This window comes from Leguminivora glycinivorella, chromosome 6, assembly GCF_023078275.1.
Source record: "Leguminivora glycinivorella isolate SPB_JAAS2020 chromosome 6, LegGlyc_1.1, whole genome shotgun sequence".
NCBI lineage: Eukaryota > Metazoa > Arthropoda > Insecta > Lepidoptera > Tortricidae > Leguminivora > Leguminivora glycinivorella.
The window spans coordinates 13,560,044-13,583,043 of record NC_062976.1 but is presented as its reverse complement, the minus strand read 5'-3'; the positions used below and the strand labels follow the sequence as shown (position 1 = coordinate 13,583,043).

At 35.7% G+C, this 23,000-nt stretch overlaps 1 protein-coding gene across 8 annotated transcripts in view; it reads right to left on the bottom strand.

Annotated features, from left to right (window-relative positions):
- LOC125227284 (tensin-1) overlaps positions 1-23,000 on the bottom strand; it is a 155,436-nt gene that overhangs the window by 67,525 nt on the left and 64,911 nt on the right. For 6 of the 8 annotated variants that reach the window (XM_048131547.1, XM_048131549.1, XM_048131548.1 and 3 more), the window contains 2 exons: positions 13,653-13,721; positions 2,898-3,053 (listed from right to left, as the gene is read on the bottom strand). In XM_048131547.1, the coding sequence (XP_047987504.1) occupies positions 2,898-3,053; positions 13,653-13,721 (225 nt within the window). Of the gene's footprint in view, positions 1-2,897; positions 3,054-10,412; positions 10,815-13,652; positions 13,722-23,000 lie in introns of those variants that run through there. The other 2 variants (XM_048131554.1, XM_048131550.1) reach the window with 2 other exon arrangements.

Sequence of the window (23,000 nt, the reverse complement as noted above, 5' to 3'; positions counted from 1 at the left end):
TTTCTATATAGCTACGATTTGAATAAATTTAATGCTAACGGAATTCTAGTTAAGGAACAAACTAGTGAAATCACGGAACATGCGTCGCGTGGGCGCCGGCGTTCAGATTCAAAACAAATGGCCATGCTCTTTGGTCCCCGGAGCAGTCTCACGATAAATGGCCCTAGTATCCGGCCCAGATCGTGTCAAGCCGGCGACCCTCTGCAAACTTTACTTACAATACTATCAATCAATCTTAAAATCGAACGGTCATTTTCATAAATCACATCAGAGTTGATTATGATTACGAAACCTAGCAAAGCTGTTGAGTGATAATGATTTCGTGTTGAGCATGGTACTTTTTAGAGTGTAGTTGATTTCTGTGACAAACCTCGTTGTGCCCGGGCACTAACCCTTGGTTTACGAGCGAACTAGCACAAAGGTACATTAGCTAAACAACAGGAACCGAGCTCGCGGCTACGCCTCTAACGCCCGTCTCTCTAAAGCTACTCCATTACAGGACACGCATTCAGCTAATGGAATGTCTGATTTTAGAGTAAAGAATTTTAGCTGCGACTTTTACTTCTACTCAAATCAACAAGAATTTAAACTGTTCAAATAAATGCAGGAAATCTTAGCTTTTTTGAACATAACTCGATAGTTAATATGTGGTTACAAAAGTAGGAATAAATATATAAGAGAGAAGCTACTAACATTTTCGTAGTTTTTTTGATTGCGCAACGATGTATTTTTCGTTTCAGCAAGTAGGTATAGTATATAAATAAGTTCTTAATATCATATATGATATATGTGTACAGATATATCGTTGCTATGTGATGCACTATTACCTACTGTTGTATGCATTTTGCAAAAGGTGTTTTTACTTTTACATCCCTTCCTATCTGTGTGTGTATCTCTCATAGGACTGCTAATGTTTCAATATAGCTGAGCATCTCGATTTTTTTAAGGAATGAATGTTTAGAGAAAACAGTACAATACTAGCAATATAAATCTCTATAAAGTAAATGTATGTAGACCGCATTGTTTATAATAAATGCGAGCATTGGTATGGCAGTATATTATACAATTGCCTTACCACACCATGGATTGATTTATAGAGTATAAATGTTCATTTCTAATACTCCACGTACATACGTGACGTTTTCAATCAAAAGGTACCTGGGTACGTAGCCGAATGGCACAAACGCTCTCGAAACGAAACGCTAGTAGATATCTATCTCTATCGCTCTTGCGTATTGGCGCGACAAAGCCACACTACCTTTCGCGGCGTTTCGGTTTCGTTTCGCGTCGCAGAAATGCCATTCGGCTACGGCACTAAACATTGTCGGTTGTCGATAAGATCAATTTCATATTGAAGATATTACGGAAATAGCGCCTTATTGACAAACGATAAAAGGTACTCTCTTGATTGAGAATGGCATGTATAATTAATTATTTTTGCTTTGGAAAATCTCGTCACACACACTTCACACAACCTACTGACTACTGACACTTAGCTACTGGACGGCCATCAATATACATACATATGTAGCATACTTACTTATTTGGTTTAACACTTAATCGAATCTTAAATGTACAACACATTTTAAACCCGTTTTATAATAAATTTGAAACGATATCTTAACTTGATCGTTAGCTTAATAAGTTTTTAATTTATTGCGTATAGTAAATAACGTTATTTTAACGCTTCTATTTACGTTTCATTTATTAGATGGCCAACCAGATTATAACGTGTAATGGATTCTAAAGAGTCTTAACAGGAAGATTTATAAAACCGATTCAATTCAATTATGTACCTAGTTAATTTACCGTGATAACAGATAACCGCAATAAACACCTATAGGAATAAAAATTCAATGCACGACTTTAAAAGGTATAGTTTACCTAACTACTTTGTCAAGTGCCTTACTTTATCAGTTTACTATTTAGAAATAAACTGTAATAATAGTTATAATAAGGCTATAAAGCCGAAGTTATTAAGTTTAAATTCCAGTAAACAATACAAGTCTTATCAGAAACTTTATAAGTGTTTCTAGCGCAGGAAGTAAAATATAGAGCTCTTATTACCTGAGTCCGTGCCAAGTTGTATATCTAATGTTTGTTGGTATAAAAACATTAAGTACTGGGACTACTGGGTGTTTATTACTGTTTATAGAATTGAAGACTTAGGTTAATAGGTTTATCAGTGCAGTACAATAAAACTGTATGAATTTGAAGATAGTTGGATGTTATTTGGTTGTGCTGTTTTATTTAAAATGACATAAAGATTATTATCCTATGCTATTAAATTATGATATGATATAGTGAAGACAGGGAGACCTGGCGTGACCTATCATTTCGCGTAGCCAATGTGTCTATAATCTATACGCTTGGTAGCAAACGAAACGCAATGAGTGCAATGACTATCGCACTCAAGTGGAGAACGATTACAGAGACAGGCTCTTAAGACTCCGTCACACATGAGTGTGGCGCTCACGCCACGCTCTCAAAACGCTCATGTGTGGCGGAGGCTTTATTGTAACACAAGCGATCGCCACCTCAACCACAGTATAAGGAGGACTCAGTAGCTACTCTCCGGCAGCAGCGACGCGAAAGGTACCTACTGTGTTCGGAAGCACGTGGTTGAACAAAATTACTATAAATTTTACTTGACTTCATCAAAACTCAGATGTCGTTATCTAAAATATATATAATTTATATGTCGTTATATAAATTTATCACATCATATGAGTCGGAAAACTATGAAAAAATATGTTGATACATATTATTCTTATCCACATTAATCCAAACTCGCGGCGTACGTTTGTTAGAAGAGTTATTACTGGTTTATACTGTGCCTCGACTAAGCCCGATGTTGCATTCAGAAAACAGACATTCAAGAGTTTCAAGACACATACCGTGATGGTATCGTAAATGCCATTCTGGTCACTGCGCAGCACTGGAGGAGCTGGCGTGGCCGGTGCGCGCAGCGGTGGAGGCGACAGCGGGAGCTGGTCCTCGCGCCGCCAGGTTCGGTGGATCTGCCAGCTGGTGTCCGAGAATCTGGCTCGGTCCTGGCAACAAGAGAAAAGTTATCGTTATAAGTATATTGCAAATAAAGAGTTGATTTGTAATAGCACAAGTATAATAAAGAGTAAGACTATCGTCGTAGGTAATAGGCACCGAGGGGCAAAGGTTTAGAGGGTAGTTGTTATAAGGTATTCGTATTCTTTTTTTTAGATGGGTTTAGTTTTAGGTGACTAATTATATAAATAGGTGAATCATAATTTTAATTTTGTATTTCAATTAAATTTATTATACTATATAAGAGCATTAAAATATCAATATATTCACGCAAATTCTATTCTATTCTATTATATTCTCTCTTTTCTATCTATTATAGGTATATAACTATATTCTATCTATTCTAATTCTAAAATCTAGTGATGTTCAGTGCTAGCAGATAAAAAAAAATCTTAAAACAGTCCCAGTCGTCGTCATATCATGATTTCACTTTAACCATACCTTGTATACAACCATGTAGCCTTAAACCTCATGAACCGCTACGCTAATTCAATTAGGAATAAGAATAAAAAGGTAACAGCATCATTAGACAAGCTATTAAGCAGCCGGATGTACTCAGAGCTAATTCCGAAAGCCTTACATGTCAACAATAGGGTTTCAGATCCGGGTTGAAATGAACAGTTGAACTCTATTTGAGTGCTACGTTTCATAGAAAAGGGGTTTTTTATGTTGCTTCCTTTTTAGGGTTCCGTAGTCAACTAGGAACCCTTATAGTTTCACTATGTCTGTCTGTCCGTCCGTCCGTCCGTCCGTCCGCGGATAATCTCAGTGACCGTTAGCACTAGAAAGCTGAAATTTGGTACCAATATGCACTTATATTAATCACGCCGACAAAGTGGTAAAATAAAAAGTGGAAAAAATGTTTTGTTAGGGTACCCCCCCTACATGTAAAGTGGGGACTGATTTTTTTTCATTCCAACCCCAACGTGTGATATATTGATAGGTATTTAAAAATGAATAACGGTTTTTTAAAATCGTTTTTTGATAATATTAATATTTTCGGAAATAATTGCTCTTAAAGGAAAAAAAGTGTGCCCCCCCCCCCCTCTAACTTTTGAACCATATGTTTAAAAAATATGAAAAAAATCACAAAAGTAGAACTTTGTAAATACTTTCTAGGAAAATTATTTTAAACTTTATAGGTTTAGTAGTTTTTGAGATAAATACGGAAAACTACGGAACCCTACACTGAGCGTGGCCCTACACGCTCTTGTCCGGTTTTTTAATTATCTAAAGCAAATGATACACTTATTTTGCTAAATTAAATACCTGTTACAAAAGCAAATCCTGCAATATAACCGCGCTTTTTATTATCAGATGTCATTAATAATGATTTTAATACCGTAATGATCTTAACTAAAATCGCCGTACCTATGGATAAACCACATATTTGTACGAAAACTTAAGATTAAGAAAACATATAAACATTTACACTTTAAAATATTTCTCATGAAACGACTTTTTTTATTGTAAACGCTGTTCAACTTCTCAGTAAAATAAAAATAAAAAATAAAAATAAACGGGTTAATTAGGGCTAACATGTGAAAGTCATAATTATAAGTTGGTATATTTAGAATTTTAGTTTAAGGGTCGGGTTAAAAATAAAGTTAAGTCTTAAATAATTATATTTCGGGTGAAGCGAATTATTACATACATTATTTAAGCTTTTGAACTAATTGCTGGGTGACCTTAGCCCATATAACTAACGTTTTAGAAACAATTAAGTAACTAGGTGCAAGTTGCATGTTAATATAATTATGTTTACACAACTACATATACGTTAATCATCTGCATAGACAGACAAATAGGTAGTGACGGCAGAGCATCCCAAGTCATCGTGTATCTTCATAAAGATGCTTGTCACGCACGGACCTTCTCATGTGGACTTTGTAACACAAAACGTTCTGCACAGGAACTATAACTAATCCAATAAGGCGCGAGTGACACGACTTCCAGGCAGAGTAACCTCATGACATAGATCTTATTCTAAATACATTAATATCGGTATTTTACTTCAGAAACCAGAAACTAGTATGTATTTATTATTATGAAGGCTTATCTTTATGAATCATGGGTATACTCGTAAATTCCAATAAATGAGAAACATTTTTTTTTTTCTTAATAGGGTTATTAAGTACCTAAACGGTCTAGAGTTGCCATCATTCTATGTGGATTATAGCTAGAATAACAGTTATCGTATGTTAAAGTTTCAAAATCTCTGCTCTACATTGTGTGAAAATAGCACAGCGTATTAACGAGCAGGTAGATAAGATAATAAACATCCCACGTGTGCCGCAGCCTGCATCGTAGTCGCAGTGTGTCGGTACATCCATCGATATGACAGCAATACACTGAACTAGCGATCACTAGCCCTTACTTCGCAGTTATAAGGTTTTCCACTGGTCAGTTAAAAGGGACAACGATGGTACATCGGTGATCAAGCGCGTAGGCGCGCACATGCACTTAACATTTCGTTACTACTTTCGACACGTAGCGGCGTGATAAGCCTCGAGGAATTAATAAAGTTATCCACGCCTCCAGCCGACCGCATCGCTCCTAGACACGCCAAATTAGATTTGTTACACTGTTGAAAACGGACGACATCCCGTATTATTCTCCTTTCACGTTTTTGTGGTCACTTACTTCGTAGCTTTGTTGAATGAATTGGCATCGGATTGGGAAAACTTTTAAAACTTTTTGCCATATGAAAGATACATTTCTTGGAAGCCGGCCAGATTCTGGTACAATAAAGAGTATTATACCATTTTCAGTGTTTGAAAAGAGCTATAGGGATGCCTAATGCGTTGTAAACACTGCTACCTGTAATTTATTATCATGATGTTGTAACACGGTGCTCACGCATTATGTCAGATTGTCGATGTCGGTAGGTAATCGGAATGTATGTAGGCAGGTGGGTACTGCAGCTCCGTATGTTTTCTTTTGCGGAGAAATCGTTTAAAACTTGGTGAGAGGTAGAATACTTAGAATGTTAAATACATGACACGCATATTCTTCCGTGACAAATTTAAACTACCTAGCCTAGCTCGCTGACTAACTAACTCATTGTATATGCGTTAAATGAACGTAATTTAGGTAGATTGGTGCCAACTGCGTATTTAAATGATAGCAGACGATCGTGCGACATTACCATTCTGGATATTTACATATTTTTCAATATCAAGCACAGATACGTCCTCCGAGATTAGTTTTAGACTCTAATTCGATATTATGTTAAATAGTAATAGAGTGAAACACAAAATTTTTCACCACACCAACACGAACAAAATACTGACTATAAAACATCAAACTAAATCAAATCCAGCAATCTATTCAATATTTATGATTCAAAATAATTATTTGTAAGCAAAATTGATCTTTACCAGTTGGTGTGGTGAAAAAATATTTTCACCACCAATTGTGCTATTCGAAAACGGATAGCAAATTGCATTTTATCCACAAGAGTGCAAAGTAATTTAATACAAATTTTAACTTGATGCCTTGAGGTGGCTGGTAGAATTTATCTACAAATAATTATTTTGAATCATAAATATTTAATAGATTGCTGGGTTTGATTTAATTTGATGTTTTATAGTCAATATTTTGTTCGTGTTGGTGTGGTGAAAAATTTTGTGTTTAGGTAGCATTCATTTGCTAAGAAGCATTTTCGCATGCCAGCGTTAGCCCCGTCAGTGTTTTATTCTTTATTACTTTATCTGTATTTCTTTTACTTACTAGCTGATCCAACGATTGCCACTTCTAATTCTCTATTCTAATATAAAGAGAGGAAAATGGTATCTACGTTTTTATGGATATATTATATTCGCTCTGCGCATACATTGGTTTGACAGTTGGTGTGATATGGTATGGCGATTGGCGATGCCATCTTATAAAAAGTCATCATATTATTTCCCCAACTTTATAATGAACATAGTGGGATAGGTAGATAAAACGAGCATTTTATTGTGATTGTTTAATAATACTAATTATCTATTTCTAACTACCTATAAATACTAATTACCTATTGAACTTATCATAGCTTCAGTTTTATAAATGTACATAATATCATGCAATATCTACGTAGGTATGTATGTATCTAGTATTATTACCGTTTTGTCCGTGATCTCTAATAGTACATTGTGCAACAAGGGGAGGAAGTTGAATATTACTAACGAGAGTAAGTTAAATCGCGACGGCTTGCCGGAGCGATTTAAAGACTCGAGTTAGTAATATTCATACTCCCCGAGTTACACACAATGTTTTTCATCACACTCGCAATGTAAAAAATATGTAAATAGATGTAAAAAAGTTAAGTACATTACAAGAAATTTCATTATTCCCTTGGGAGAACGATTTTTCTATAACTCACGCTCCGCCTGATTGCAATAACACATTTAAAGTGCGGGTGTGATGAAAAAAAACTTTTGACACGGATTAAATCGCGAAGGGTTCGTGCGTTAACCGACGACAATATTAATTAGTTAATCAATGTAATGAAGTCATATATACGTTTTCATATATTATATAAAGCAAATAATTAACTTACAGCCCTGATTTGGCCTCCATTTAAAAACCTTTTTAATTTTATTTTTTTAACCATAAACAATTTAAAACGAAATATGACCGAAAGGGATACGTTTCAGTAGACTTTTTTGGTTGTATACATTTTTGCTTGGATTTTTTTTTCTACTGATGTATAAGGCTTGCCAAAGTGTAGTAAACGGTAAAGGCAATAAAATTCCCTACAGAACTTTAATACATCTGGTATGTGCCTTTAATAAATATTGAAAAAGATCCAACCTGTCAGTATTAATTATTTCCATATTTAAATTCAATAAATATGCCGCCTTTTTGTATTCACTCACTGTGCCAAGGTATAGTTTGGCCAAGGATTGCCTCATTTCAAACATAAACAGAGAGAACTACGACATAATTTCAAATTGTTTATGGTAAATGAAAAAAAAGAACCAGCGAGAGACGCTCATGGACTTTCAATAGGGACAGCTCACACTTTTTTTGCCATACTAAATTGAACTTTATCACTGGTGCAGAAAGGCGTTCTTGTCAGACTAGCAAAAGTGTGTCCACATGAGAGGGTCAAAGTTGGGGCTGGTGTCCCTCTCGCACGTGTGACCAGTGTTAAAGAGATTACTATAGTAGTAGTATTTTTACCTGTATGATAACTAAGTTTACAAACTTCTTAAATTATTTTTGTATTATATCGAGGCAAGGGTAATATATGATATACCTTGTAACGAATTGGTAAGTCATTATTATGAAGCCATAAAACCAAAGATTTGCGCATTTAAAAAAAACCTTTAACTGGGTATTAGTAGATTTGGTAGTAACTTTGAATATTGACTGGTATCCCCAAATTATGACAGTGATGACGTCATCCAAATGATTTTGACAGTGGCAATAAGTTCGAGAGGGACACCACCCCCAACTTTACCCTCTCATGTGGACACACTTTTTGGCCTAACAACTCAATCTAGCTTAATATATGTAAATCTATGGAGACGCTGGAGAGGTAAGTAAAATAAAGCAGCGTGAATTTTGAAAAAGCGCGGTTGAGGAAAATAATTCCAAAATCGCAAGTCATTGATTAGGGGGGCGATTTTTGAATCTCGCGTACGGGATTTTGTCACTAAAATACCGGTTGAAAACGGTGACTTGCTTATTATTTTCAGTGACAATTTTCTGAATTCGAACGCGTGTGACTCAAAAATCGGACCATAGGTATAGAAAATATTTATTTACATTAGATTTTTGTCAAGTGTGTAATTGTCGATAAGAAATAAAGTGTAAAACGTAAACCTAAACAATTATGACATCTGAAGTGTGGTATAAAAAACAAATATTTTTTAAGTATCTACCTAAAGTCACTTCTCTAATCTTGTGGTTTAAGACAAACATATTTCGATTATACATACAGAAAGCCGCATTTTGACACTACAATTACGACCAATGATCGCATCTTCAAAATTATTATATGGCAGCAAATCGTGACTTTCAAAAATGGCTGAGACCGTCGGTATTCGTATTCCTCTAATTCCTATGTGTAAGTAAATACAATAGTTCGTTTGTATAGTAACGTAGTACAGCTGTATATGCGTCATGTCCATGTTGTTGTGGTAACATAAAATTACGCTGATGTGTAGGTATGGACTATGACTTCTGTTTATTGCGTTTGACATTGACGAACGGGTTTACATCTGATGAGTATCTTACATCAGTGCCGTACCGTACATAGGTCAAAAAATGCTTTTGTAATACCTTAAAATGTTATTGTTGTGAGTTTATGAAATGTTGGCATAGTCACTACATGTTTTGAAACAAAATAATAACATTCATCACCGTGACTGATTTTCTTACACTTGAAATTTTCACCAACAATTAAATCCTGTACAATTGGCAAATAATTAAATACGTAATACTACGAAATAATTTTGAATCGTGTTCCCAGAAAGTTACAATAAATGACAAGGTGTTTTTACTATTTAGTGACTAGATACTAATGATATGCAAGTTGAGGAAACGTTCCAACAAAATCTTAAATTTCTTGAAAATTCACGAAACTTTCACGAAAACTAAAGGGAATTTAAATTTATGAAATGGAAATTTTCCATCCATACAATTGTCCATACAAAGTATGGAAAGTTTCCCAAGTTTTCCTATGTGAAAATTTCAGAATTTTGTAAACTTTCCGTCGGCTCTTCAGTATTAGATACCTTATTAGGTGAAGATGAATTTAAACCATTTTTCTAAAACGAATGAAACTGTTGGTGCATTTTACACCCCTATTGTTTAGTGAGCGCAAGAAAACTACACTTCCAGGCTAATGTAGAAATGGCAAATGGAATTGCAAGAGGCTAAATGACTGAAGGTAAACACGCGTCGCGCTCTACGCGGCCCCTGGAGCGTCGCGGCTCCGATAAGATAACCTTGCCTTTCAATTTACTTCGCACAGTACAGCGACGCTGCACACTACAAAAACTAACTGTAATAAAACTCTTATCACCTCCGTGTTGAAACTCCGCGGGTCAGCCAAACGCGCGTGCAATCACGAGCCCTTCCCTTATCACCTTATCAGCTAATAAGAATAAGAGCTTGATTGATACACGTTACTCCTATTAATGTACTCTTAAAATAAACCGACTCTCTATGGAATATTTTACCGCGAGAGCCCTCTTCATTTTAACAGATTAAGATTGACGAGGGACAAATTAATCTCAGAGATAAGTTATAAAAAACAACGTCGGCGCGTGCTTTTGATAAAACAAACAAGCGGGAGGGTAGATACAGCACGGTGTATTGTCCGAAGGTGTGGGTCGAGTGGGCATGCTAGGTACCTCGTGCTCAAAGGGGTCGTCTGTGCGGGAAACCCGTTTCTGTTTATCTCCGCTGAACGACAGCCTCCTCTTGAACAACTTCATCTTTTAGACGTGGTCGCCGGCGGCGCTGCGCAAACGTCACTTCAGACGGGGAACCTCATTATTTTGCAGTGGAGCCACTTTAAACATTTTTGAAACTTGAAAACATCACTTGATATGCACTGAGTTCACTTTCTCGTAAAGAAAATACTAGTGACTTAATTTTGGCGAGTTAGTAGGGGTTTTTGAGGAACCGCTATACTGCCTGTATTTTCCCGCGTTTTTAGTTGTTGCCGCGCGTGCGGAGTGCGTATAGCCGCGCGAGCACGCGCGTGGGTGGGTGCTGTGTACGGCCGAGTCGCGCGCCCGCCGCGCACTGCCGAGGCCCGCAGCGCCGGCTCCGCGCTCGCGTCACCTTCGCACCACGCGAACAGGAACCGGCATTCCCGCCCTCCAATATTTTTGCACATTAATCAACATCAACACCAATTTGTTTGCATTTATCTTGGTCCTTAAAGGCACTTTAACGGGCAAAGGTTGCAATATGAATTCATGTAAAATGCGATTCGTCATAATTATCACCAGTTAACGGTTAAGTTAAACAAGCGTTTAAACATATCCATTTAAATTTATGCTCACTACTACAGAGTGTGTGCGGGCAACGAAGTTTCGTGGAATGTATTAGTTCTCATTATTACTCTTCTCTTTTCGCGCTGACTCCATCATTAAGCAATTCGAGAAAATGAAGTTTTATTTTGAGAAATTAAAAACCCTAACAAATTGTTTTGATGTGCTGACCAATCACAGCAACCGGTTTGCGCAAACCGTCTATATTCGACTGAATGAACGCAGCATCCGTTGTTTCTGTAAACAATGTTCTAAAATGGACAAATCAAAGTCGACCTGCGTTTGACATGTGTCAATTACCCGCATGGAACGTGCTCGACGTAATAATATTATTGTAATGGGATTAAAGCGAACGGGCAGGGGTTAATCTGTAGTCGCCCTAAGACATGATTTACTTTACAGAAATACTTTAATTTACTGGTTTTATGGAGCGTTTACTTTAGTATAAATTAGGATAACTGTTTGTCGCATAAAATTAAATACTAACTTTTATAAATAAATGTACTTACCAAATATACTGATTTTACTTTGCTCTATTTACATTAGTGCCAATGCCAAGTTAGCCTAAATGGACTCTAAAAGTTTATATCATATTAGAATACCTACATTTAATATGTCTCCTGTCTTTCCTAATTTACTGCTCAAGCATTTAATACCTACAGAGTCCCAAAGGAAATCAGGTTCTTATTTAACCGAAGAGCACAAATACAGGAATTTAATAAAGGCATGTACCATATAGGTATCTCTTAACGTATTTAATATCGACAAGCTCCTTAATGCTCATTTTCTTCAGTTGTGAGGGTTATAAGATCACGTGCCTACGTGGACCACGACGAAATGTTTACTTTTTTATCACAGTCCAATTTATGCACCACTTATGCACCATGAACCATGAACATGCACACACATTATTTTATGTATACAAAAGAGAATTTAAACATTTTACTAACACTTGTAGGCAAAATATGTATTATCTCTAGACTGGACATGAGAATCCCGAAGCACAAGTTAAGGGTTAGTGATATTTGTTTAAGAGCAGGAAGAGAGAACCATGAAGTTCGGAATGTAGCGCCGAGCCGCGGAACAGTTAAATGTTTGAAGTGTCGTTAACACTTTCTAAATCCTTGCCAGGCGAGCCTAACACGGGCACATACTCCGATCAGCTTCAAGTATTGTAAATATATATATCAACAATTCGATTACTGGGTATTTTTTACCTTTTTAAATAAAAAAAGGACCTAATAAACATATCAATAAGTAAAATACATAGTACATGTAAAAATAATTTTAGACATGTAAAAGCAGTTCCTACCAAGTTTTTAAATGTCTAAATAAGTATTTGATTCGCTTGAAACTTGGAATTTAGACTAAATAAAGGCTTTGTTCACGACGAGGTTTGGGCAAAGCAAAGTAAAACATAATAATTATGATTAAAGAAATGCAATTTGCACCGATTTCTCGAACAACTTGTATGTCGAATCTGTGAAAAATATATTCAGTCAACACGTTTTACTTATTCCGTTAACATTTTACCATCATTCAGTCGATAAAACATTATTACAGAACACTCGACCGTGATTTCTAAGCAATTTACTTAACGGGTAAGGCGAAAATAATGTGAAATAATGGTCGGAGCAGGCCGGGAGTTTTCCGAGTGGTGTGAAAATTAAACCGACGCGTGAGCCGACGCCGGACGGTCGTGCCACTTTCTTGTTAACGTCCCATAATCATGATCATAATGGGGAGTAATATCAGCAATTTCCAGCTGCAAACAGCCCCTTATATCAGCCATATCTCGCAGCTCGTATCTGCGAATATTTTTGAGCCGAAAGTTAATAACCTTTCACTCTTTGAGGTGCCTCCAATAACAATCTACAGACTCATTTATACGACATTTAGACGGAATAATTGGTGATAAGTGCCATTTACGGTAGGGTTAAGGCCACAGAAGGTTTAAACGTTATTATAATATCCTTAAAACTTCATTAGGTGCGTTTATTTTTACATAATTAACCAAGTTTGGATGATAATAATAATAACGGTTGAGTTAATTAAGCCTCTTAAGGTATAAATACCAATTTCCATAACATTTACACATACAACATATCTTATATCGAATTAAAGTTTTTTTTTTATAAAGCTTAGTGTTATATACTTTATACATATTCATTTTACATACCCGACATTAGTAATTTACGTGCAATAAGTAAATGAAAGTGGAGACTTACAAGTAGGTATTCGATCAGCAAAAATATAAAGTCCCGACTATTTCATCACTTCCTGATACCTATTTTTCTACATATTATTACTTATCAAACAGTCTATTTTAGAGAGAAAATCTCTATCGTTTATTAGTATAAAAAAAATATACGATCAAATTTGTAGATGGAAAAAATTGGGTACGTATGCTTTATGGTGCTCCCACACTGGCAGTTATAAGTGTTATATAACATGCTATAAAATGTTATATAACATTTATAACAGCCCAGAGTGGGAGCAATATTAAGAAGCTATGAACGAGTAGGTACTATCTTCCTTAACAGAAGGCAGTGTGAAATCTCAGAATAGCTTTATGAAGGTGTAATTACTTACAGGGTTCTGCAGCTGAGCTAGTATCTGCGCAGTGTTGGCGGGGTCTGCCAACTCCACGGCACCGGACACCTGAAACAAACGGACCTCGCTCTATTAACCGGGTCAACTGCTCCCAAGGGGCCAACACGAAAACTATCTGGGTATGTGCACGTATGTCTTGTAAGTTAGTATACATATGTTAGTATAGTATTCTACACACGTTTCACTTTTATTTTCTTTTTCCTCACATCTACATTCTATACACACTTTTGCTGTTTATAAGATACATAACCTTACAGTGAAGTTCACTTAAGTACCTTTTCCTAATTGTAAGTTACTTTGTGTGCTTTGTAAATAAAAAATACTTGTGTAAGATAATTAGCAAATACCTCTAGATTTTTTACAATTCGCAGAACAAATATAACTTTACACATAATTTCGACCACAGTACATTCCAACTTCGGTTGTCTTTTCAGACTTTTATGATGTATCAGGTAAATCCTCACCAAATAGAGGATCATCTAACAATTTTAACACGATGAAAGAACTGTAGCTAAAACAATAGAAATATGTGTTTAGACAATATGTTTTCTCCATACACAGAATCAATTGAATCGGCTAGTGATTCAATGCTTCTAAACATATGCGCTTTCAACTTATTTATCTAAGTAACCAAGGCACCCATATGATGTCATTTATTCCATCATCAATGCCAACCTCCTCGTTTACTTTAATTTAATCTGACATCTCGCGCCGAGTTCACTATCATCACCGCAAATAGACCTGCAGATATATCAAATATGTAGGTGCACAACAGCCGCTGCCGCTGAACCGACCTTGCTCTACTATTCTTATTTGCGATTCAGCCTTGCCAAAACTCTCCTAGTGGAATATTGTATAACTTTAAAAGCTATGGTATTGAATTTTCTCGAAATGGAAATGCATTTTTCTTGGATAGGTGGTACACAATTTACGTCGGTTATTATAATATTATACTTATTATGCAGTCATACATCATCATGCATAGGTATCACTCTGCCGTCCTATCACTAAAACCCATCTAACCCACAAATGATAGTTTTGAGATATGGGCAAAAAACATAAAAACCCATATCTCTAGGAAATGTGTCGATTTAGTCCAGATTTCTTTTATTCTTAAATTAAAACTAAATTCACGCTAACATTATTTAAAATCAATTTAATTAAATATTGTTTAATTTATTAGAAATTCGCAATTTTGTGTTTAAGTTATGCAAATAATTCCTAAAATATGTATGATTTTACTGTTAAAACACGGTTAAGTATACTTTAGCCGTTTTTTAGGATTGAATAATACATAAAACATGGCTTAATAACGGCAAAGTAAATTTACGTGTTTATAGTAATCGTAACTGAGCATTGCATAATAATCTAAAAACATAGCTTAATAACGGCAAAGACACTAAACAATTTTATACTATCGTATATGCTCTAAAAAAATGCTGTAACCGTTTTTAATTTGTATGCATTCCTAATCTAAAAGCCCGCTATATGACAAACCAGCGACGATTACTAGGTTTTAGCATTGTCATTCTTTTTAAAAGGAGTTTATCATTTTAGCAATGTCCCGTTTACCTGCAGTACCTGCACTAAGTTTCAAGAGCAATTCAATTTGTTAAATGAATAAAAGATAACTTTATGATATTGTAACCATTTATTTGCATGCATAAAAAACCTCGTTATAAGTTATGTTACAAATTAACATATTTAAACTTAAAATAATATTCTAACATTAGTGAAAACTAACATAACATTAATATGAAACAATAAAATTCGCTTTTTACATTGCAACAAATCAATTTGCTATACCGACACGGCAAAAGGTGTCGCTCTTGGATATCCAAAGTTATTCGTATTATTACTATAATACACTATTAAAATAATGTTTTTATTACCGAGTTATATAAGGTTAAAAACGGTTAACATTGGCAGTTCTTACAAAAAGAAACACGGATTTCATTTATTATTCGCCAAGCAAGTGAAAATAGCAATCTTTATTTATTTTATACTTCAAAAATTCAAAATACATTTAGGATTGTTTGACATAATAATTTTCTCTCTTTCCGCTTGATTCCGTTCTTCTTAAAATTTATTTTTCTTTTTTTGTGCGTTTGGTTTTCGACAGTTGTATTATTAATATTAATATTACGAGTGTAGTGCTCTATATCGACGGTGGTTCTACATCGATAAATGGTTATATGTACTTATGTGTAGGTCAGTCCTCCTTTTCTGTATGTAAAACTTCTGGATTTGAAGGGTCTGAATGAATTGGTACAACAGAATACTTATATATCGTACATCTTTTTTTTTTCTTTAAACTAGAATCAATATAGAGATCTTTGTTAACAATTTCTGGTAATATCAGGTGCATCATTGCTTAAAATTGTATTAACTAGGTTAAATTTAAGTCTGTTTCTCTGTTGTTTGTATGAATTGGAGCGGATAAATCAAGATAAAGCTTCATTTTGGATGATACATATGTTGTCATTTTACAATTTTTACATGCTAGGTATAGAGTTCTTCTTCTTTCGAGTCATCACTTGTAGTTTCAATGCGTCTGCGACGGAATAGTCAAAAACCTTCTTTCCTTATATCAAGATGAGAAACATTTTACGAATGATTAAAGAAGTAAACGTTGTTCGATTTTGTTACAACGAAGGATAAACCCAAATTCGATGATCGTCAGCAACGGTTTTAGCTTGGACCCGTAAAAGGGAGTTTTAAAATTGATGTATTTTCGTCAGCATTGAAAATTAAAGCAGAAACGTTCGACGTGGCTAAGTTAGGCAAAGAATTCTGAGGTATCAATCTCAAAAATTCTTGAAACAATACACAACGATAGAATGTTCCTTGGTAAAGATCGAGTTGAGCAATCCCCTTCTGTTCTACATTTATTAAACTTACTGCTGGTGTGATGACTTGTGGTCAGTTTTTCGGTATTCATTTTATTCGCAGATCTCTGTTATCGTTTGTATCCTGAAGTTCGTAACAAGCCTAAAAGAAATAACATTAATTAATTTGATTTTTGACTGCATTATTAAATCAGCTTGACGGTAATATAATGTTGCGCAATTAATCCATACCTACATAGGTACTAAAACATTGTAAGGTAAATAAATGCTTACAAAATGTATGTGGCTATGGCAATGCCTACATAGCAATAGGATGGTACAATGTAATTTCTTGACTTTTTTGTTTACGCTTTATTTGTACACAATAGTTTTAACCGGGCTCTTGATCGAATAACTTATGAGTTAGGTATTTACTTGTCGCGGCAAACGTGTGATAATACGTTAGCAAAACGCAAGTTGTGCTTGAAAAAAACCTTAAAAAAAGATATTTAACACTTACCTGGTCTTCGGTTTCTCTGGCGCAATAACTTTGGAAGGTATACTTTTACAACTAGCGGGGTTTTAGCGTAGCTTTGCTGGTTTGTCCTGTTTCAGTGTGGCATTGTGAATATTTTTTAGTAATAAATTCACCGTAAAGCGCAGTAACTAGGTTTTAGTGATGTATTTGTAACCGAAATTACAATGAAAGTCTTTAAATACACGGTTAAAGGACTTTAGCCGTGTTTAAGCGTAGTATTTTATTTAAAAAAGTGAATGTTATAAAATGTAATAACGCAATTAAACGGCTTTAATGGGAATTTATGAAGCTTATGTCAAGTAACGTTGTTATAGTTATGTATCGTGTGATAAAACTATGAAGATAAACAACTGCTAAGCGCTTTAATATAAGTTATAGAAGACAAATGTGGGTTTGCGGTTTTATACTATTGAAAAGGGTTATAAAATAGTGCACTTAGCGAGGTATGTCGACTCTGTATCTCGGTAACTAAAAATGATAAAAATATGATTCCAAGACCAGTCGATGGGGAATTCTTTCCTATTTAAGAATATTTATCCAAATGAAAACTGGTAATATGCAGCTTAGAGGGGTTCTAGTGATAGGACGGCAGCACTAACATAGGTAATAATGCTGTTAACCCTTAAATGCATGACCTTGACAAAGATTTATACAAATTTGAATTTTGACATGCTGTCATTAGATTAAAAAATAGATGATGCATAAATACATCACTTTGTATTTAAGGGTTGATCCAGCCTACTTGCACGAGTTGCACGTAGTAAGTACTTCTAATGTTTACCAACTTTAAAAGTGTGACGTCTTCTCTAAATCGTCTAAACATTTGTATCTTTGTGATGCTTTAACAAAGACAATTACGCGATATTCTAATCGTGTAAGGGCTATCAAATGTTAGAACATTTAGGTAAATATGTTCCTTTCATTGAAAAAAGTGTTCGTGACAATCGTGACCTGACTTGATATATGTCATAGGTTCACCTTTATCTCACGGTTATAACATTGATCATATTTTAATATAACAATGATGTGTATTAGTCATCAGTTATGAAGTGAAGTTTCCTTGTAAGCTTCAGGTACTATAATTACTTTAACTAGTTGATATCTGCAAGAGGTAAACCATTATAAGGTTTACTGACGATTCGCCAAAAAACGTTTCCCAAAGTTTCACATCCCAAACTATTATTCCCAAATTATCATTTCCCAAATAAACCTTTGGCAAAACAACTTATCGCAAATTGACATTTAAGTTTGTTATGTTAATATGGGAAAGATTGATTTGACAAATGTGTACCTAGTTGGCAAAATTTGTTTGAGAAATGAAATTTGGCAAAAAAATCTTCGGTAAATTAAATGGATCCCGTAGAAATGAAACTGCAAATTTCTAAATATTTTCGAAATTTGCGATCTGAAATGTTGACCAAACATGTTTTTGGGATATAAGTTTTGCCATTAAAAACGTTTGTGAAATAAAGTTTTGTCTAAATGAAATTTGACTAAGTAAAATTGTGCCACATGATAATTTGACCAAACAAATTCATTGGGAAACATACCTTAGCCAAACAAACATTTGGGAAGTAAAACTATTGCGATATGATTATTGGGAAATGAAATTTGACGAAACGTTTTTTGGCGAAATGGCAGGACACCCCATTATAAAAGCACTCTTCGATAATGAATTTATATTCATGAATTCCACTAGTTCACTCTGGAACCTAACTCGCCCTGCTCGCGCAACCATGAGGATACACGGCTAGGCAGCGCGTGCGCAAATCAGTCCGCCCAAGGGCTGCAATTTGTAGCTATTGTCTATTATCGCGATATCTCTCCATTAGTCATAATGCCGTGCTCTATGGTTTTATGTTACAGCGTTCTCGTATATCGTTTATGTTGATATCAACCACCTCTCCAATAACTTCACTTAAATCTACATACAAATTGCATCATCACAGTTTAAAAGAAACAAAAAACTAACAGTATTATTATTCTACATTTTCCTATTTGGCTAGAAGCGACTCTCTATAACCGTTTGACTCAATTCAGAGTTTCTTGTAGGTAGAATAATAAGTAAACAACCGGTTTATAAGCAATCACTGCATCACCGGGCCCGAGATTTATATCCAACACATCCTTCACGGAATCTGCGGGAGAATTTCTAAAGGCATATTCAGAATAAATTATAGTATTCGCAGGTGCTTGGCATTCGCTAGTCGCTCGGTACATTATGGGCCGACATTACTCGCCGTCCGCTCTGTAGGTGAAACTTCGGGAAATTTATGCATATTGAAAAACACATTGTTTATGGTAAACAGTACGTTGTTGTACGGTATCGCGAATGCCGTTGCTGACCACCAGTTTGTTTTAATGCAAATTATGGACTTGATTTTCAGCTTTAGAAATACCAAATAGGTATGTAGCCGGTTAGGCACAGTACCCGTGTATAATAGATAATGATATATTTCATACAGGTATTTCCGTAAATATAGATGATGGTGAAAGGTTCCTGCAGTTCCTGCTAATGACGTAATAATATCCATCATGGAGAAAATGCAGAAAATTTACTTTACAGCAATAGAAGAGAAACTGGGAGGGCCATTACGCTTGTGCCGATCTCAACGTGATTAATTTAAAGCAAAATTACTTATTTATCTTATTTTATTACGTGTAGGTACATACATAGGTACAGCTTGGCAAAAAAAAGTAGATTTTTTATTTATTTATAATAGGAACTCTTACTTTTCTCAAACAGAAGTGTCAAAATAGTTGCCACTTGCGGTTTACATAGACGGTGGCGCCCCTATGTATTCTTTTTAGCCAGGCTGTATTCTTCTCTTATGGTAATCTTTTACAGATACTAACGTATTCATTGACGACTAAATTAGAAATTATACGTCAAACAGATACATCAGGAACGCCATGTACATAGTAGATATTGCCAGCAGCAAACTAATAAAAGTCGATTAGTAATCGGGCTCGCGTTCAGCGAGCTACAACACGGTAGGTAATTGCTGCTCGCTCTACACCGAACCGTTCGGAAATGGAAAATATTTTCCACCAATACATATCTACCAATTAAATTTCCACGTCTCGGTGGAACTGAGTTTTTATCCGTTGATTTTCCAGGATTTTCATGTATGAAAGCAGAAAGGCGGAGCTGAACCTTTCATGTGTGAAGGGTTGTGAAAAATCTGAAGTGCGGTACATTCTTATCCCGTCGATGTTTTAGATGGAGGCCACAAAGTTACCATTACCACATTCGATGTAAAAAATAAGGACCTTTAAGGATTATTTAAACAAAAATTTGATGCTGAAATAATGCAACGAAATCGACATGTTGCATTTCACACAGAAGGGTATTTACTCCTCATGCTTTAAGAGCAAAATATGGATGTTTCATCTGAAATTCCATCTGCAAACTGCAAACAATATAAAGACCCTTAGGGTCACATAGCTGACAGCAAGATGGTAACTCAGACTGTACCACAAATTTACAATGTACAGTTAGAATCAAAGATACATATATATTTAACAGCAGCTTACTTCGATCTATTAGCCGATGAAGCAATAGTGTGAACTTGAACGGCCTACGATTGGCCACTAACAATGAGAAAAGCGTAACTACAAGATAGAAATGTGGTCGTAACGTATTACGGACATCTCTCACGGCCGGACATTTACAAATGGCACCACTAATAACATTCACCGAAATGAGAGACCACGCTGTATATTATCATTACGGGGAATGGCACTCTAAGAGGATATAGGACGATATCTAGGTTATCCATACAACTGTAATTCTCAATTTCCTCCCTGATTATTTAAATTATGAGAAATATTTTTAGACAATATAAAACTAAATTATACATGACAAAAAAATATAGTCTGTTCCAGTCTCCGTATTAAAATTTCTTGTATTAAAAGACCTGCTTTCAGGCACTTCGAGACCTCTAGCCAAAAATACAATCGTTGAGGCTCTGAGTTGCCCTGTTTATCAAAACTTACAAGCCTTGTATTACAAGCATTTTGCCTGTAAAATTATTCATTATTACAAGAAAGTGTTTATCAAAACTTCACTTGTAGACTACAAGTTACAAGTGACGTTTTTAATTTTACAAGTATATTTTTACACGTTTATTCGTGATTTTGTTTATCAAAATATTACTTGTAAGTTACAACTTGTAAAAAATGACGCAAAAAACTTAGAGTGTCCGGAGACCCTCTATTCCGTATTACAAGTTCACAAGTGTCGGTTGGTAGGTGTTTTTAATTAGGTTTTATTTCAAAATGTGGCTAAATGATTCGAGTGGCCACGGAGTTCTTAAAAAAAAAAAAAAAAAAAAAAAAATTTAATCTGTTTATTTCTAAGAAACGTGCATGCATTTATAATATACTTAACTGCTAATCTTAAATTGAAAAGATTATTCATTATAAAATAAGAATTAAGATTATTCTTTGGCCGGGGTGTCTACAGGTACCTGAGCAACGATTCTGATAGCTCGTTTCTGAAAGCGAAAGACCCTCTCCCATTCAGCACAACGTCCCCAGAGCCCCGCACCGTACTGTATTAATGAATGGACAGTGGCAAAATAGGATGTCCGGGTTACTTCTAAGTCTTTTTGAGATTTAAAGCTAAGCCATTTCATGCGAACCATTGACACCGTGGCTGGCGTTGGCGACGGTCGCGCGATGCTCGCGCGACGGTGATGCGACGCATACGAATTCAAACCTTATCGATATGGAAGTAGACGATGCGATGAGACGCGACGGCGACGGTCGCGCGACCGTCGCCCACGCAAGACACGACGTAAGACAGCTGAGTTGTCGTTTTATTCAAGGCTCGCTGAAGACTTTCAGACGTTGGTGCAGTAACTATAGCAGCAACATCATCGGCGTACATTAAAATGTTGGCAGCCTGTATCGCAACCGGTAGGTCGTTGAGGAGAAGTGAAAAGTATGTTAGATACTGACGATCCATAGTTGCCTCTGATCTGAGGGATCTGATCTTATTTTTTCACTATCCCCTACCACATTGGTACTCATATAAGACTTGTCTAGAAGCACAGTATAATAAAGAGTACTATCGTACAGTATGGCCACCCTCGCTCCCCGCTGAAAGTGCCGCCAACTCCCTCTCGGTTACTTAAGTTACTTAAGTTGCTCAATTCCTTCTTGTGTGACAGGCAGCAGTCGACGGACGTGAATAACAAGAAGTCGACTCTCGTCCCCATAGGTGACAGGTCTGTACCGCAAGGGTCAAATATTGGAAATAATATCTTTCTAATCCTGATGAATGATTTGCCATTTCTCTCGCCTATAGTAGACTTCGTGATGTATGCGGATGATATCTGTGCAATCATAAATGCTGATAGCAGAGACCAACTGCTGATCAACGTGCGCAATATTATTTGTAGCCTCTCGGAATGGTTCACATTTAATGGAATGGTCCTGAATCTAGAAAAAAACCGGCCAAGAGCGTGTCGGGCCACGCTCAGTGTAGGGTTCCGTAGTTTTTCGTATTTTTCTCAAAAACTACTGAACCTATCAAGTTCAAAACAATTTTCCTAGAAAGTCTTTACAAAGTTCTACTTTGGTGATTTTTTCATATTTTTTAAACATATGGTTCAAAAGTTAGAGGGGGGACGCACTTTTTTTCCTTTAAGAGCGATTATTTCCGAAACTATTAATATTATCAAAAAATGACCTTAGTAAACCCTTATTTATTTTTAAATACCTATCCAACAATATATCACATGTTGGGGTTGGAATGAAAAAAAATATCAGCCCCCACTTTACATGTAGGGGGGGTACCCTAATAAAACATTTTTTTCCATTTTTTATTTTTGCACTTTGTCGGAGTGATTGATATACATATTGGTACCAAATTTCAGCTTTCTAGTGCTAACGGTTACTGAGATTATCCGCGGACGGACGGACGGACGGACGGACGGACGGACGGACGGACGG